Genomic DNA, 18,752 nt, shown 5'->3' with positions numbered 1-18,752 from the left:
ATGACGTTAGTATAATATGTGGAAGTAATTTTGCATTACGAGTTTGAGAGCTAAATGTCAGTTCCACAGATTTCCAATTACTTTAGACTAGTCTATTGCTTGGTCTTTCTAAATGATGACCCGACAGTGGCTGACTCGGAACATGCTAGCGTGTGGCATTAATTCCGGGCTGGCTGAATGACAACGCGACCGGCAGGGGGATACTAGGCTGTTACTCGATAAAAAATAAAGGAAAATAAAAACTGTCTAGGCATTTCAGACAGGTAATGTGTGTGGTATTGTTTGTTTGTTTTTTGTTTTTTGTTTGGGGTTTATCTTCAATTGTAGACTAAACAAAGTTGTTTCTTTTAATTATTTTATTCTATTAATTATACAATTCTATTTTGTATACATTGCAGTCTGGGTGAAGTAAACTATTTTGACGCGTTCAGTTTAGAGAGATGAAAACAACTCAATTTATTATTTGAAATTAAGAATTTTTTTTTTTTTTACTAGTGCCTTTTAGTGTTTTGATTGGGCTGTTTATCCTTACATATCGTTTTTTAAATGTGTCTTAACCAAGCCTTTAAAATCTTTTTATTTTCCCACTTCGCTTTAGCAAAGCAGCGGTCCCAGTTATATTGTAGATGGTTTTATGTTCCAAGGTATAAGGTGTCCATTTGGGACATCCCCAGGTATCACTCCTTCCTGTGTCAGTAATCAGTCCTCCTCGAGTCAGTCGTCAGGTATCAGTCCTCGATCTTATTTATTTTTAAGGGGAAAGTGAGAGGTTAGGCTGAATTACCCAGTCAAACAATGTGTTGGGTGAGTAAGAAGCCATTAAAGAAAATAATGACAATGTAAACTAATTACTAACATAACTGAGTAGATGATTAGTTGATGAGGACAGTCACTGGAACAGTATAGTGCTTTACTACACATTCTCCACACTGAGACCTGAATGAGCCGGCTTGCAGAGGGAGGGGAGGGCAGTCACTGGAACAGCACAGTGCTTTACTACACATTCTCCACACTGAGACCTGAATGAGCCGGCTTGCAGAGGGAGGGGAGGGCAGTCACTGGAACAGCACAGTGCTTTACTACACATTCTCCACACTGAGACCTGAATGAGCCGGCTTGCAGAGGGAGGGGAGGGCAGTCACTGGAACAGTATAGTGCTTTACTACACATTCTCCACACTGAGACCTGAATGAGCCGGCTTGCAGAGGGAGGGGAGGGCAGTCACTGGAACAGCATTGTGCTTTACTACACATTCTCCACACTGAGACCTGAATGAGCTGGCTTGCAGAGGGAGGGGAGGGCAGTCACTGGAACAGCATAGTGCTTTACTACACATTCTCCACACTGAGACCTGAATGAGCCGGCTTGCAGAGGGAGGGGAGGGCAGTCACTGGAACAGCACAGTGCTTTACTACCCATTTTCCACACTGAGACCTGAATGAGGGGGAGGGAGGGGAAGGCAGTCACTGGAGTAGTGGCAGTGGAAACACAGCTATAGACCTGAATTACATCATTGCCACATCATTAAGAGGCCACTAGCTGAAAAGTTTGTCTGTTTGACTTAGGGGTTGATTAGAACAACCCATACTCCACAGCTGGGATCAGCCACAGCTGGATTTATTTCAGAGCATTTTACAGCACTGGTGACTCATCCAGGATTGCACTGACCACTTATTTTTAGGGCTCACCTGGAAATAACTACGGATAGCTGGTTGATGCAACCCAGTGCCGTAACAAATCTAAAACAAATCCAGATCGTCAAAATTATTTTTTTTAACAATTTTCGCTAGATCCAACCTTATTTTAACTCCACCCACCCTACCTTTTTCAGCCTTGTGATCACTGTTTGAGTTGGGGAGTCTTAATTTAAAAAGAAAAGGGGGAGGGGGCTTCAGCACAAAAACTTTGAAAAATGCTCATTTAGACAGTTATTTCTACACAGTATTCCTTAAATATAGCAGTTACAGAGAAACCATATCACTGTCAGTCTTCTTGATTGATTTACAATCTTGAAAGGGACACAGATAGTGGTTGCCGTGGTGACTCATAATAATGTAAACATACTCATCCTATTTTAACAATAAAAACAATTTCACATTTATGACAGAAAGAACATTTATTACTTTCCCTTGCATTTGTACAGTGTGTCCTTATTAAGAGAATAGCACTGTATCATAGGAGGCTGTGTGGGCCAGTAGTTAAACAAGAGACCAGGAGGTCCCCAATTCAAATCCTGGCTCACTGTGTGTGACCCTGAGCAAGTCACTGAACCTCCTTGTGCGCTTCTGGTGAGATATTATTGTAAGTGACTCTGCAGCTGATTGCATTATGTTGAGAGTCTTTTGGTTTTACATTAAGTCGTTATTTCAAACACAATGCTACAGAAGCGTCCTGGTACTGTAACATCGGCTACTTGTAACAATTTTTGTGTTTGTAATATACTTTTAATAATAAATTAATTGACTAATTGTTTCTTGCTGATAACTGAATTACTTCAATAGATGTAATGGTTGCTAGGAATGGGTGAAAATGCGATGCAATAGTAGTCTTATTTCAATCCTTGTGTGTGTGTGTGTGTGTCTGCCTGTGTTTCTTTTTCTTCCTTTCTCTCTTCCCCTCCCTCTCTCTGCATCTCTTTCCCACCCCCCGCTCTGTCTCTCTCTTTCACTTCCACCCCCTCTTTCTCTCACCCCACTGCCCCTGTCTATGTCTGTGTGTCTGCTGGAAAATATGCTTTTTAAGTAGATATCTGCAGTGTTCTGGGATGTCTTATGTATTTAGTATGTATTTGTATTAATAGTGGCTTATAAAAATGTACATCAAGTAAACATAGTCATATCAAACAATTTAAGTACTTCCAATTTAATATGTCAAGGATTCTGTCAGTACATGTTTTAGAAACTGTCAAACATCACATCACACAAGACTTTGTATTGGGCCACATTTTCAAAGCCTAAAATCCAGTCTTTAATTAAATCCTTCTTTTTAAAGAAGGCACAACATCTGTTAACAAAACTAGAACCGAACAACTAAGATGTACATTTCGGGTCACTTTAGCAGTCTGTTTGACAACATCCAGCGGCCAGAGGTGCCAGGCAGCAGTAGGAACATTTCATCTACAGCGTTGTGTTTGAGCTCTGTACATTCCAAATTGAATACTAAATATTTCTCCTTAGCACTCCTTTAAACTTTAATATTGGTACCGAGTTGATAAAGCATCTCACTCCATGCACAGATCATTGGCATAACGTATCTTTATTGAGTGCTGCGCTACTGGGATGTACAAAGTAGGAATAGAAACCACAGAAGCATTAGTGTAACGCAGCATGAAAGCAGAATATATCGTCTTCTTTGTTCTGACATGAAATGGTAAAACAAAGAATACCGGTATATAATAATTTATACAACCACTCACAGGACGGTAAAAAAAGTTTATCTGAATGAATTACCTGGTAGACATCACACCACTCAACCCTAATAAAAAGTGTTTAGAATTGTATAAATGTGCAAATAAAATAATAATATTCAGACATGCTGGCAGTATTTAATAACTTTGAAAACAAAAATTCATAAAGGAAAAAAAAAATACGTTTGAAAATTGTTTTTTAAACAGGATTAAATATTAAAAAAATACCTTAAAGATGGAATAAAGCGCCCCCTTGTGGTTTTCATTAAAACCACACGCTGTTTGTTTTACTTGATTTCGACCTGGCCTATTTTATCCATCGAATGAAGTGAAACCATTTTGCACAAAGCTAAAGAGCTGAGCAATATGATGGCACTCCCAATGCAGATGCTATCATTGTTTGTCAGAGCTCTTACTCTAAAACATGGAGCTATATCTTCCCATTCTACTTACTGAACATATTCAACATATTCCACTGGCAGCAGAAATCGACACAAACAATTTCAAAAAGAAAAACGAGAAAACAATGCAAAGTTACCCACCCTTCCCTGAATAAAATGTACATTGCATTTTCACAGTGTAACTTAATTTCTATTTACAGTGTTTAAAGCATACAGCTTTTTATTTTTACTGCAAAATACAATTTTAAAATATACCACAATCACACTTTTACAAAATCTCTTATCCAAAACTATTTCCAGCCAAAACACTGCAGGATAAAGGCACACAGATTATTATTTAAATCTTGTTGATTCAGCGCGTGCTAAATCATTAAGACATTATTTTATATCTAAAAACAGCATTTTTAAAGCAAAGCACAGGAGCAGGTTGAAGCAATCTGGTTTGTTTATCATATTGCTGGGACATTCAGTGATAAGTGCATTAAGGTAGCAATGAAAATAACAGACAAGCTATCAACTATACAGGAGTCGAATCTATTCATTTCTGGCTGTCACAGAAATCCTGATGTTAACAATGTCAGGTCTGACGGTGACAAATTATAGGATCAGCTGAATAGGTAAAAAAAAAAGAGACCACAACAGTCTAAAGCCTGTTTTATTTACATTTTCAGTGGACCCCAAGATATCACCAAATAAAACCTCTGCATAGATCAGTACTGTTTCCAGTAACAGTCTAGCATGGCAGTATAGGCACTTGGAAATTAATCTAACTGATTGCTAATACATAAATAGGTTAATGTATTCGCTAGGGCTCAAACTCTTCAATCCCTGCATGTTTGATGCTGCGTTAGTGTCTTTTATTGGCTGGAAGGCACTGTTGAGTCCCTGAGTAGTATTTTTGGAGGTATACAGAAGCTCAGAGCATATCCTGATTAGAATTGTGAAGGGCCCCCCGTGGCGGTTAGACGGGCATTTGGATTTCATCGTAGACGTCCTCCCCAAGCTTCTCTTCAAACTGCACCTTGGCATCGTCCGCATCCAACTGCAGAGAAACAAGACAGCATTATCATTATCATCCAGGATTCAGAGACTCCTTGTTAGCAAGACAGCTACTGACATAGGTTCTCAACTGGTTCTTACAAATTATTGCAGCAAACACAAGACTACCCCAAATCACACCTTCCATTTGTTAGGTCTCGAGTGTGTAGTTTTGAAAGAAACACAAGTAATAGTCTAAGGATCTTCAAAGGCTAAACAGATAACACTGCAGCCCAGTCGTGGGAGTATGTTGTCCTATTCGTTATCCTACTGGACCAGGGATTGATAAACTGGACTATATTGCTACCTGGCATATTGTTCTGTGTCTGGAACAGAATCATAACTCACACCAAAAAAATGCATTCGCAGTTAGGTAAGATATATAAAGACAGGCACTCACAGTGTGCGAGTGAGACAAACTGCCTGAATCCTCTCCTGACGACAGGCCATCTCCGTACCCGAGCTCTCTTCCAGAGAATCAGGTAACTGATCATTATCTCATTGCTGTTTAAAACTAGCTGCCACATTGTTGAGTCTAACAGTGCCAGGTGTTTTTCAGTCTGAGACCTAAATAGTGATTTGTTGTCCCTAACGTGACTAATTCATTTTGTAATGCAATGTCACTGATATATTACCTACAAACTAAGACGACAAGACCTACAAACTCAGACAACAAAAGTGTTCTGGCAGGTGTTTCTAATATTCCAGCACTTACGCATTTGATTTCAAGCTCGCTGAAGAGACGGGGGAGCAGGAACCTGCGCAGGGGGATGGTGAGGATGAGGATGAAGGGCAGAGCCAGCGAGGCAGAGCTGGACTTGATCCCCCACAGAAGCACCAGACAGACAATCTGAATCAGGGTGAACATGTGCATGCGCCACGTCTTCACCTGAGAGAGAGAGAGAGAGAGAGAGAGAGAGAGAGAGAGAGAGAGAGAGAGAGAGAGAGAGAGAGAGAGAGAGAGAGAGAGAGAGAGAGAGAGAGAGAGAGAGAGAGAGAGAGAGAGAGAGAGAGAGAGAGAGAGAGAGAGAGAGAGAGAGAGAGAGAGAGAGAGAGAGAGAGAGAGAGAGAGAGATTAACACAGAGGACCAGGGCCACCCTGTCGCCGAAGCACAATGCTCCTGCACAGCTATGACCCACACTGATGCTCTATACTATAATATAGGGAAATATACAGATTGATGATGCTCTATACTATAATATAGGGAAATATACAGATTGATGCAGCACATGTATTTTTCACATTTTATAAACCGCAGATTATAAAGATATACCTGTAATATTTAATACAAAATATATGGACAAAAAAAGCATTTGAGCAATTTGAAATCATAGATGCATTGTTTTTATAATGCTTAGTTATATAATTATGTATTTATTTGGCAGACGCCTTTATATGTATATATATATATATATATATATATATATATATATATATATATATATATATATATATACACTAAATATCACATATATCATAAGGTTATAGGACGGCAAACATTTGTTATGAGGGGTACAGGGTAAGGACATTTTTGCTGGAATAGTAAAATAAGTAATGATCTAAGCGGAGATAACAGCAGATCATGTGAATTCTTTACCCGTTTCAAGGGTTCTCTGTTTCCATGACTGTTTACCATGCTTACTAACTATTCCATCAAACATGTGTCTTTTCAGCCATGCAATATGATCTAAAACAACTATTAGAATAATACTGACACCACACTTATAGATCAAGGCTATAACATTCTTTATACGTCAATAGAAAGATTCCCTGCACTCTGATTGACTGAGTTACAGGGATATAACTTAGAAAACGATTGAGTGAAAACAGCCAATCAGCTTCCAGATCTAGAGGGATTCTATTTTGCATAGATGCCCGCTGGAACGTTGCAATGCTTAACTGTGAATTACATTTTAAATCAATCTGCGTATAAATACAGGCTTTTCCCCTTAACATTCTAATCTACAACTAATCTGATAACATAAAATGCTACTTAAACATACTTTCTGACACTGGGCTAGAGACAAGCAAAATCATATCTGTGACAGGACATCGGAATGAAGGCTCAATTCGTAGATACTTGACAGCAAATCAACAGGAAAGACACGATTGGTCCAAAATTCTGTCATCGGCTGGATCCAAACAACACCTTCCCTCAAATCCAGCCAGTCAAAGTGCCAGCCCTGTTTCAGCTCTTTCCGCACCAGCCAATCCAGTCCTTGCCTGCATGAATGAGGCCCCGCCTCCAACAACAAGTTTCGAGTCCGACTCAGTACTACATGGACAGCAATTGTACATGTCCAGATAAATTATAATAAGAAAGAGTAAGACCCCAATACATAAATATGTTAGTCAAATAATAATAATTTTAGTAATAATAATTTTCTCTATGTGTATGTCGTTTTTAGATATTAATTATGTTAGGGACGATTTTCCTCAGCGGAAGGTTACCCACCCGACGAACTATCAGAAGTTGAAGGTTAATATAGGTTTTAAAGTTTTTTTTTAAAAGAGAAAATAAATAAATAAATAAATCGTTTTCTAATAGCGATAGAGCCCTGATGTGGGCTTTGCCGTGTAGTAGATGGCCTTGACTTTCGTTAGCGCCATCATCCGGGGGCTCGGGACGCATATCCCTATCGATGGACTCTATCGCTTAAGTATACGGCCTTAGAATGTAACCACATGACTGTCTAGGGGTCATAATACCTGGTAATGCCCTCTGTGTCAGGGCTCATTGCCTATGTATCTGTGCATTATGTGATGTGTGCCCTTCATTTCTGCTTTATTGATCACATAATATGCAACAGTAATCCGACTCTAGACATTATTTCAATTCTACTGTGTGAGAGAACTCTAGCTATTAACTAGGGAGAAAGTTGCAATTAATGGAAGTTAAAACATAACAACTTAATAAATAATATATTGCTGATATGGTACAATGGTAAGGGGTATGGCTCATTGAGAGTGGCGCGCTGTAACAGCGCACACAGACAGGAGGGGTGTAAGGGCTCCTACCCGGTGGATGTAGGCCTCGTCAGGGTGGTACTTCGGGGGGACCAGCAGGAGGAGCATTCGGTCGAAAAGCTGGATGCCGTTCAGGGAGGTGACCCCCATGTACAGGAAGATCCCAAAGAGCACAGCCAGGGGGATGAGCTTCAGAATGGGCTCCATCAGGATAGAGAGACCTGCGGCAAAAGAGCTGGATGAGAACTGCACCACATACTGGCACACTCACACACTGACACATACACACACACACACACACACACACACACACACACACACACACACACACACACACACACACACACACACACACACACACACACACACTGACACACACACACACACACACACACACACACACACACACACACACACACACACACACACACACACACACACACACACACACACTGGCACACACACACTGATACACACACACACTGACACACACACACACACACACACACACACACACACACACACACACACACACACACACTGACACACACACACACTGACACACACACACACACACACACACACACACACACACACACACACACTGCACACACACACACTGACACACACACACACACTGACACACACACACACACACACACACACACACACACACACACACACACACACACACTGACACACACACACACACACACACACACTCACACACACACACACACACACACACTGACACACACACACACACACACACACACACACACACACACACACACACACACACACACACACACACACACTGGCACACACACACACTCACACACACACACACACACACTGACACACACACACACACACACACACACACTGACACACACACACTGACACACACACACACTGACACACACACACACACACACACACACACACTGACACACACACACACTGACACACACACACACACACACACACACACACACACACACACACTCACACACATGACACACACACACACACTGGCACACACACACACTCACACTGGCACACACACACACTGGCACACACACACACTGACACACACACACACTGACCCACGGAGTGGCACACTCGCAACTCACACACTGGGACACTCACACACTGACACGCACTGGCATACACACACTGACACACGCACACTGGCACACTCACACACTGACACACACAGTGGTACACACTGACACTCACACACTGGCACACACACACTGGCACACTCACACACTGACACACACTCTCACACACTGGCGCACACACACACTGACACACACAGTGGCACACACACTCACACACACACACACACACACACATTGACACACACAAACTGGCACACACACTTATACACTGACACACTCACAGTGACACACACACGCTGAGCTGACACATACATTAACACACACACACACACTGACACTCACACAAGTTTATATTCCAATACTTGTGGGGACTTCTCATTGGCTCTCATTATATTTTTATTTACTATTTCTAACTCCAGTCAGACAAAACTCCACACAGGGTGAAAGTCGACAACAAACTAAATATTTTGGCACTTTTTTTTTTTTGAGGCATATTTAGTTCTTAAAAAGGTGTTTTACAAACTGGGGACATCCCCACAACGTTATTTTTTCAGGAGTTACTATCTTTGTGGGGACATTTTCTCAAATTGTTTCCGCACATTGATAGTAATACCTGCCCACACACACACACACACTTAAAACCACACACAAACACACACACTGACCAGGGGTGCAAATTTGTCGATTCTAGTGCCAGGGTACCTCACACACTTACACACACATGCTCACACACACACACACACGCACACGCTGACACACACACTGACGCACTGTAACAGTGCAGCTGTAAGGGGCTGATTTCTGAAAGATTTTTATTTCAAAGTGCAAATTACTTTAGTTAAAAAAATAAATAAGTATTACCTAACTCTAACGGCCTTGAATTAAGTATAGCATTGCATTTGATATTTTTGAACATACTGAATTCTTGTGAAAAAAAAAAAAAGAGGAACTAATTCTCATCCCAATACACAGATGATCAGGGATAAAAGTTAATTAAGCTAATATGAGGTTAGAAAAAATGGTTATATCCCCAATTTTAAAATTTAAGAATGAACATGTGAACTCTATGAGACGTTGCCCTGCTAACACTTTGAAAAATGTGTAGCCTTATAAAGTACAGATTGTATAGTACACAGTGGACAGGGTACTTCTACACACAGTAAATCAATTGGGATGCTTTAGGAAGTGAGAATATTGTATATATATTTTATGAGGTGAGTGAGGGTTCAAATCTACGATTCTGGAGGTTCACTTAGAGATATTTTTGAGTCAGTCATTTTCTTGTGCTTTCCTAGTGCACCTCTTTGTCGTGCGTAGCCTGCACTTTCCTGTAATGGGTTGGCAGCAGTACTGGTGCCCTCCTTACCCACTAGGATGGCGACGAGCATCCCGCTGACCCTCTGCTCCAGTACCTTCTCGATCTCCGGTTTGGCCCCCTTGCTCATGACGGTCAGTGCGTTGGCGTGGGTGACGGAGCGCACCGTGGCTGCGCTGAGCCAGGGCAGCCCAAAGAGGGCGCCCACACCTCCCATTCCCACCACCAGCAGCAGGTCCAGGTGGAACCCAGAGCCCTTTACCATCTTCCTGTCCGGCTTGCTCACGATAAGCCTGTCCAAGTGGCAGGGGCGCAGAAACAAAAGGCATGGGAAACAATCGCAAATACTCTCCCGACACTCCGAGGCATTCTTAAAGAGTAATTATAGCTTCTGCTACATTCCCTTACTTTACTCCCTGTTTTATTATGTTTCCCATCACTCTGAATGGGTCTTTCTGCAGTTACTTTTTTTCTTCACATTTTTATATTAGTAAGCACCAGCGCCATCTAGAGGACTGCCAACAACGGCAAGAGGAAATGCGATCCAAGGTGGCAGATCACTAGATGGCGCTAGCTCTTACTTCTGGAAACACTGGTTTTATATATCTATGCAAGTAACTGGAACTGAAGAGCAGCTCCTGAACTGCAACGGGGTTGACAATTGCCAAACAGTTTTTATACTTGGTATAACAGAAAGATTGACACTGGGGCAAGTTTTATTCTCGGTCGATCTGGCGCTTCATTGGTGCACTCTGTGTTCATGCTGTAGTAGATTTTTTTTTTTTCTGACATTTGTTAATAAAATAGCATCTTTAAACAAAGAAATGAGACAAATTCACATTTGGAAGTATTTTGAGGAACCAGATGAGAAAATTATGGTATGTAAATAATTATGCCAAATAAAATTGGTGTACCACAAAAACACAAGCTCAGTGGGGAGGGGGGGGGGGGGGGGGGGGGGGCGGTTGTCTCATACACAAAAACATTTGACCTGCAGCAGCCATTACCTTTGGACAACTGACCCTCATTCTGACACCTGTCATTGTTACTGTGGTCAGTTATATCAAGCAAATAGGCCTGGCTCATTGAGAAGTATACTAAACTAGTTTTTTTCAGTGATTTGAAAAATAAAATACAAAATCTTATGACTCTGTCAGTGAAAAGGTTGCCCAGCTCAAGAGTCAGTGGCGTCTTTGTGATATGAATGCTCCGTGCTCGTGGTTGGCGGAGGTGTGATAGGAATGCTCTGTGTTTGTGGTTGGCGGAGGTGTGATAGGAATGCTCTGTCCTCGTGGCTGGCAGAGGTGTGATAGGATTGCTCCATGCTTGCGGCTGGCGGAGGTGTGATAGGAATGCTCCGTGCTTGTGGTTGGCGGAGGTGTGATAGGAATGCTCTGTCCTCGTGGCTGGCAGAGGTGTGATAGGATTGCTCTGTCCTCGCGGCTGGCAGAGGTGTGATAGGATTGCTCTGTCCTCGTGGCTGGCAGAGGTGTGATAGGATTGCTCTGTCCTCGTGGCTGGCAGAGGTGTGATAGGATTGCTCTGTCCTCGCGGCTGGCGGAGGTGTGATAGGATTGCTCTGTGCTCGCGGCTGGCGGAGGTGTGATAGGATTGCTCCGTGCTTGTGGTTGGCGGAGGTGTGATAGGATTGCTCCGTGCTTGCGGCTGGCGAGGTGTGATAGGAATGCTCTGTCCTCGTGGCTGGCGGTGGTGTGATAGGATTGCTCCGTGCTTGTGGCTGGCGGAGGTGTGATAGGATTGCTCCGTGCTTGTGGTTGGCGGAGGTGTGATAGGATTGCTCCGTGCTTGCGGCTGGCGAGGTGTGATAGGAATGCTCTGTCCTCGTGGCTGGCGGTGGTGTGATAGGATTGCTCCGTGCTTGTGGCTGACAAAGGTGTGATAGGATTGCTCCGTGCTCGCGGATGTCGGAGGTGTGATAGGATTGCTCTGTACTCGTGATTGGCAAAGGTGTGATAGGATTGCTCTGTACTCGTGATTGGCAAAGGTGTGATAGGAATGCTCTGTGCTTGTGGCTGACTGAGGTGTACTCACGTTGTGATCTGAGACTCGAGGAAGATGAGGATGAAGACCAGCAGTGCCGGGACGACAGACGCAAACATCATCCAGATGGGGAACTCCTTCTTCAGCCCCATGGGGCTGATGAACCAGTCTCTGTCATTCTTGCGTGACACCGACAGACCAGAGGGCACGCTCAGTTTCTGGAAGGTGAGCACAGTTAAAATATTAGCTCTGTGTAGGCTCATTATCAGGGGTTCTGCAGAACGACTGTGTCGACACTGACCTGGGTGTAGGTGTCACTGATGAAGAAGTCTATGAGAACCATGATAAGGATAGAGATAGGGACTCCAAAATCTCCGATAATACGACGGATCTGGGAGAAGAATATAGTTACACAGGGGTTTCATTGGAGAATTAGTCAATTATGGAAACACATAATGGTCCTTTTTAACTGAAAAATGTAGTTTGCACTACAGTTCATCAATAACTATAAATCGTAAGATATATTCCAATACAATACAAGTAAAATCTTTTGACAAACGTTTTGACGGCAAGGAAGATATTGTAAAGGCTCCTCTCTGAGTGCTACCCTGGTTTTAAAATCCATGTTCTTATCTGCAAGACCTTTTGACATTAGCACTGTTTCCCATTTCATCTTTTGCAGATCTTTTGGTTATTTGCCTATTTAAACAGTGCTCATGTTTGGAATACGCAGCTAGTAACGTTGAAGCTGAAAAGCTGCTGATGCTTCCTGGTAGCTAACCATGTGCAGCACATTTATCTACAGTGTTGTTTTTGCATTTGCATCGCAGTCCTATTATGTACAGTTGGGCGTACATTATTCCTTAAAGCTAGAAAGAGGTGAGACCATTAATTTAAAAGCCTTCCTTGGTTCTCCGTTGCGTTTTTTCAAACAGGTGGATCCTGGAATACTCACAGTCCCCGGCAGGAACATGCTGTTCTTGAATTTCCTGAGGAAGAAGGCGATGAAGAAAGTTCCAATCATGAGAACCAGGGAGAGCAGGGCAGTGTTAGGGTGGGGTTTTTTCGGGGTGCTGTAAGCTGTGCTATTGCCTGCAGTGGAGTTCAGGTATTCATAATTCTTAAGCAAGGGGTGTTGCTGGAAAATCTGTGAGGAGTTCAGAGAGGTTTCACTCATTAATATCCCTTACAGCAAAGCAACATTGCAGGATGTGTGGGAGAAAGTTTCTGACTGTTACTGTCTCTAAGCTAAAAAGCTACAACAGCCATGAAAATGATTCAATTAAAAAACCCAGCTTTCAATCTCAGTAAGAAGCACGCTCTTTATGAGTAAGCTCGCTTTGTTTATTGGGTCAGGTTTTTGTATTTGGAAGCATTCTATGTGATTTTGTGTTCTGTTTTTCAAAATCATTTTTAAAATCTGGTTTCATCTGGCTTTAAGCTGCTTTGAGGTTGTCTAGAGAATCCTGAATAGCCTTCTTTATTCCATTCCAATCATGTGACAACGGAACCTCTCACCACGCCTCCCACAGGTAAGTTCTGATAGCTAAAGTCATGAAACCCCGCCTCCCACAGGTATGTTCTGATAGCTAAAGTCATGAAACCCCGCCTCCCACAGGTACGTTCTGATAGCTAAAGTCATGAAACCCCGCCTCCCACAGGTATGTTCTGATTGCTAAAGCCACGAAACCCCGGCTCCCACAGGCATGTTCCGATAGCTAAAGCCATGAAACCCCGCCTCCCACAGGCATGTTCCGATAGCTAAAGCCATGAAACCCTGCCTCCCACAGGTACGTTCTGATTGCTAAAGCCATGAAACCCCGCCTCCCACAGGCACGTTCTGATTGCTAAAGCCATGAAACCCCACCTCCCACAGGTACGTTCTGATTGCTAAAGCCATGAAACCCCGCCTCCCACAGGTACGTTCTGATTGCTAAAGCCATGAAACCCCACCTCCCACAGGTATGTTCCGATAGCTAAAGCCATGAAACCCCACCTCCCACAGGTACGTTCTGATTGCTAAAGCCATGAAACCCCACCTCCCACAGGTATGTTCCGATAGCTAAAGCCATGAAACCCCGCCTCCCACAGGCACGTTCTGATTGCTAAAGCCATGAAACCCCACCTCCCACAGGTACGTTCTGATTGCTAAAGCCATGTAAACCCCACCTCCCACAGGTACGTTCTGATTGCTAAAGCCATGAAACCCCGCCTCCCACAGGTACGTTCTGATTGCTAAAGCCATGAAACCCCACCTCCCACAGGTATGTTCCGATAGCTAAAGCCATGAAACCCCGCCTCCCACAGGTACGTTCTGATTGCTAAAGCCATGAAACCCCGCCTCCCACAGGTATGTTCCGATAGCTAAAGCCATGAAGCTACACCTCCCCTCACTAACAGTATGACGTTATTGTTACTTAAACTGGTATTTGTGGAAACATCCACACAGAGAGCAAAATATATAGTTGGTGATAATGATATGTATTCCCCAATTATTAATATGCACATATACTGTATGTTCAATTTTGAATACTGTAATAACGATGTATACTTAATATCAGTGTAAATTGCTATGCACCTCAGTATCCTGAGAAAGAGAGTGTGTATTAACATATACAGTAACAGGTACAAGTTTTAAATAGAAACAGTACCAGTTTACATTCACATCAACGTTTGTTTCTTTCATTTCAAGGGACCAAACTATTTATAAATGTATAAATGCACAGACCATAATAAGGAATTGTCTTACCTTTTCTGTCCTGAATGAACCTGAATGAAATGTACATGCAGTAAGACATTGCACAGGGGAGACACCCTTTTATGGGAGGAGCTTTCACAACTACAAAAGTAGAAACGCATGTGCAGTTCATGCAGGGAGGCATGGTTCCACAGGGGGGCAGGATTTTAAGGAAAACCGGCACTTAAGATTCTCTAGACCAGATCAAAGGAGATTTTAATAAAAATGGTAATAACAACAGAGCCACTGGTCAGGATTGCAGGCCGCAGAGTTAGCAGCACGAACCTTGAAGAGCTTGGAGAAAGTCTCATAGATGAAGATGAGGGAGATGAGGAAGGAGAAGATCTCCTGGGTGAAACGCGAGATGAAGCGCACCAGGAAGCTGCCTTCGAACACCACAATCACAACAACAATGAGGGTGAGCCAGAACCCGATCCACACACGTCCCACGATGTACTCGAAGTCTTGGTCTTTACAGAACTGTAGATAGGGAGATGAGGTTAATAGCTTACACTGTAAACATTTAAACGCTAGACAAGTATTCATTTTTCCTGATCTGATTTGCTGATGAGGCTGCTTGCTGTTCACATAGTTTTGAAAATTTAACACCTGAGCCCGTGGGAAGGGATTTTTAGCTGGAGTTCTGTTTAGTGAGTAATTTCTAATTTCAGTTTTAATCATGTGAGTTATATATTGTAGTTAAAATGTTGCAAATTCCCCTACTACCACCCCCCCCCCCCCCCCCCCCCCCCCCTCCATTTCTCTGTGTACCGCCACTTCATTTTTCCACTTCAAGCACTGGTTGTATTTAAGACGTTTGTAATTTAAAGTATAAAATTCACAAGGAAAAAGGAGGGTGGGCAGTTACAGTGTTGCTCAATAAGATGTATGGAAATGGATAAAAAATAAACCTTGGTAAGCACTCCTTTCACCCAGTAAGATTTGGAAGCACTGGGCTATATCTAAGGTGTGAGATGAAACGCAGCTTACATCGAAAAAGGCTTCCTCAAAGACCAGAAGTGGGCCTGAAAACCCGATGACAAGGAGAGGCTGGGCTCCCAACAGAGAGAACAGGACCCCCTGAACAGCCGTGGAGACCAGCAGCTCTGACACCCCCATCCAGTTCATCGTCTTCTCCCCTGCGGCAGAAACAGAGACAAGGAAGGGAAGCCTCAGAGTCACAATCTGAGTAAGCTGTGAAACACTGTGGCTAGCTCGCTCTAGGACTCAGAGCCACAGTCTAAGCTGTGCAACACTGCGGCTGGCTCACTCTAGGACTCAGAGCCACAGTCTAAGCTGTGCAACTCTGCGACTGGCTCGCTCTAGGACTCAGAGCCACAGTCTAAGCGGTGCAACTCTGCGGCTAGCTCGCTCTAGGACTCAGCCACAGTCTAGGCTGTGCAACACTGCGGCTAGCTCGCTCTAGGACTCAGAGCCACAGTCTAAGCTGTGAAACACTGCGGCTGGCTCGCTCTAGGACTCAGAGCCACAGTCTAAGCTGTGCAACTCTGCGGCTGGCTCGCTCTAGGACTCAGAGCCACAGTCTAAGCTGTGCAACACTGCGGCTAGCTCACTCTAGAACTCAGAGCCACAGTCTAAGCTGTGAAACTCTGCGACTGGCTCGCTCTAGGACTCAGAGCCACAGTCTAAGCTGTGAAACTCTGCGACTGGCTCGCTCGAGGACTCAGATCCACAGTCTAAGCTGTGCAACACTGCGGCTAGCTCACTCTAGGACTCAGAGCCACAGTCTAAGCTGTGCAACTCTGCGGCTGGCTCACCTAGGACTCAGAGCCAGAGTCTAAGCTGTGCAACTCTGCGACTGGCTCGCTCTAGGACTCAGAGCCAGAGTCTAAGCTGTGCAACTCTGCGACTGGCTCGCTCTAGGACTCAGAGCCACAGTCTAAGCTGTGCAACTCTGCGGCTGGCTCACTCTAGGACTCGGCCACAGTTTAAACTGTGCAACACTGCGGCTGGCTCGCTCTAGGACTCAAAGCTACAGTCTAAGCTGTGAAACACTGCGGCTAGCTCGCTCTAGGACTCAGAGCTACAGTCTAAGCTGTGCAACACTGCGGCTAGCTCTCTCTAGGACTCAGATCCACAGTCTAAGCTGTGCAACACTGCGGCTGGCTCGCTCTAGGACTCAGAGCCACAGTCTGGGAAAATTGTCTTAGACTATTTTAATTGTTCAATTTTTACAAACCAGCTTTAAAGTGTAAGTTAATTTATTGTGAACTGTGGTGGGACCTAAATCATTCAATTATCAGACTAATCTATGATAATCTATGATATTGCCTTTGATGTTTGATTTAAAGGGCCCAGTATATGAAACATTCAATGTAATGGCTGGCTTCACTGGGGTCCAAGTGACAACAAAGCCTGATACCCAAAAAACATCAAACTGCACAATGGACTTGTGAGAAATCTGAGGTGCTAATCTGACTATTTTATGGACCTTTTAAGGTATATGATATCTTGGGGCAATCCTGGTTTCATTCATTGGTTTAGTTACATTGTTAAGGTCTTTAAGAAAAGGGTATGAGGTTAGTTGGTCTCATTCATTTAATATAAACAGGGCTAGAACAAGATCAGGACTAAGCCCAAATGCTCCTTATTCCTGCCCAAGGTAGCCACAATAATTCCAATGGAGTCTGACTGAGTGTTAGACTGCAGAGTGAGTCCAGGTCCACTCAAGTTTAACAGGCACTTGATTACCTACGTGAGGACCTGCATGGTCAGATCAAAGACCTGGACTGGATCCCTGCAGTCAAGCACTCAGGCAGACACCTTGCAAGATAAAATTCATACTTTATGTTCTTATCATCGCAACACATTCTGGGTTTGTTGTAGCAAAGTTTTGCCACATAAGTGAATATGCTGTGTTTTGGGTGTCACATTCTATATTGTCATTTTGTGCAGGATGGGCTGCTCAAACTGGGAGTCCCCTTAACGAGGTACAGTATTAACTCATATTGCTTGACTTATTATGATATGAAACTGTATAGTTTGTGAATGGTACTATAACAAATGGGTAAGTTACTTTTCCTTCCATAGCTTTCTTCTAATCTAAAGGGCTTGTCTGGAGAATCCTACCTGACTTTCAAATCATGTGACAGCATGCCTTTAAATTCTGCAAGCTCCACCTATTCTCTCTCTCTCTCTCTCTCTCTCTCTCTCTCTCTCTCTCTCTCTCTCTCTCTCTCTCTCTCTCTCTCTCTCTCTCGCTACAACCTTCTTTCTGCTTTGTACATTTGTTTAGCTTGACTGCTGATTTGACATGTAATATTAATTTAGTTTTTCATGAAAAGTAAGAATTTTAAGTTAACAATGGCAAACATCTGAAGACATTGAAAAAGACCTCTAGTGGAAACACATGTCTTTGACGATGAAGTTTCTTTCAGCATTGATTGAACCCCTATCCCACCCACTTACCCAGCAGCCCCCCGAACGTGACGGCGGGAGAGAGGGCGGCGAAGTAGATGAAAATGACAGCGGCCAGGACCTGGGGGTTGAGTGCGTCGGTGATGTCACTGAGGTAGTGAGGGTAGCGCCGCTTGATGTCCTTCACCAACCCCCCGAAGGGTCTCCCTGTCCGCCTGAGAGGGTCGTCCGTTTCCTGCTGCTTCGAGGGCAGGACTGAGAAAACAGAGTAAAATATGCCTGAACACCTTGCATTTTAATCACAATTACAGACCATCCAAGTAACCCGCAAATTGACATTAAAATCTGTCATCATCATCATGTGATTGCATCTATACTCCA

At 43.4% G+C, this 18,752-nt stretch overlaps 1 protein-coding gene across 4 annotated transcripts in view; it reads right to left on the bottom strand.

Moving 5' to 3' along the window:
* Positions 1-2,841: 2,841 nt before the first annotated feature.
* LOC121324081 (anion exchange protein 2-like) overlaps positions 2,842-18,752 on the bottom strand; it is a 30,571-nt gene continuing 14,660 nt past the window's right edge. For 3 of the 4 annotated variants that reach the window (XM_041265538.1, XM_041265539.1, XM_041265540.1), the window contains 10 exons: positions 18,423-18,626; positions 15,984-16,132; positions 15,279-15,473; positions 13,212-13,403; positions 12,558-12,647; positions 12,308-12,474; positions 10,307-10,548; positions 7,865-8,034; positions 5,561-5,734; positions 2,842-4,849 (listed from right to left, as the gene is read on the bottom strand). In XM_041265538.1, the coding sequence (XP_041121472.1) occupies positions 4,769-4,849; positions 5,561-5,734; positions 7,865-8,034; positions 10,307-10,548; positions 12,308-12,474; positions 12,558-12,647; positions 13,212-13,403; positions 15,279-15,473; positions 15,984-16,132; positions 18,423-18,626 (1,664 nt within the window). In that variant the 3' untranslated portion in view covers positions 2,842-4,768. The remainder of the gene's footprint in view (positions 4,850-5,560; positions 5,735-7,864; positions 8,035-10,306; positions 10,549-12,307; positions 12,475-12,557; positions 12,648-13,211; positions 13,404-15,278; positions 15,474-15,983; positions 16,133-18,422; positions 18,627-18,752) is intronic. The other variant, XM_041265541.1, reaches the window with a different exon arrangement.

This window comes from Polyodon spathula, chromosome 12 (genome assembly GCF_017654505.1).
Source record: "Polyodon spathula isolate WHYD16114869_AA chromosome 12, ASM1765450v1, whole genome shotgun sequence".
In the NCBI taxonomy this organism is placed as follows: Eukaryota; Metazoa; Chordata; class Actinopteri; order Acipenseriformes; family Polyodontidae; genus Polyodon; species Polyodon spathula.
This window is presented reverse-complemented; position numbering and strand designations above follow the sequence as displayed.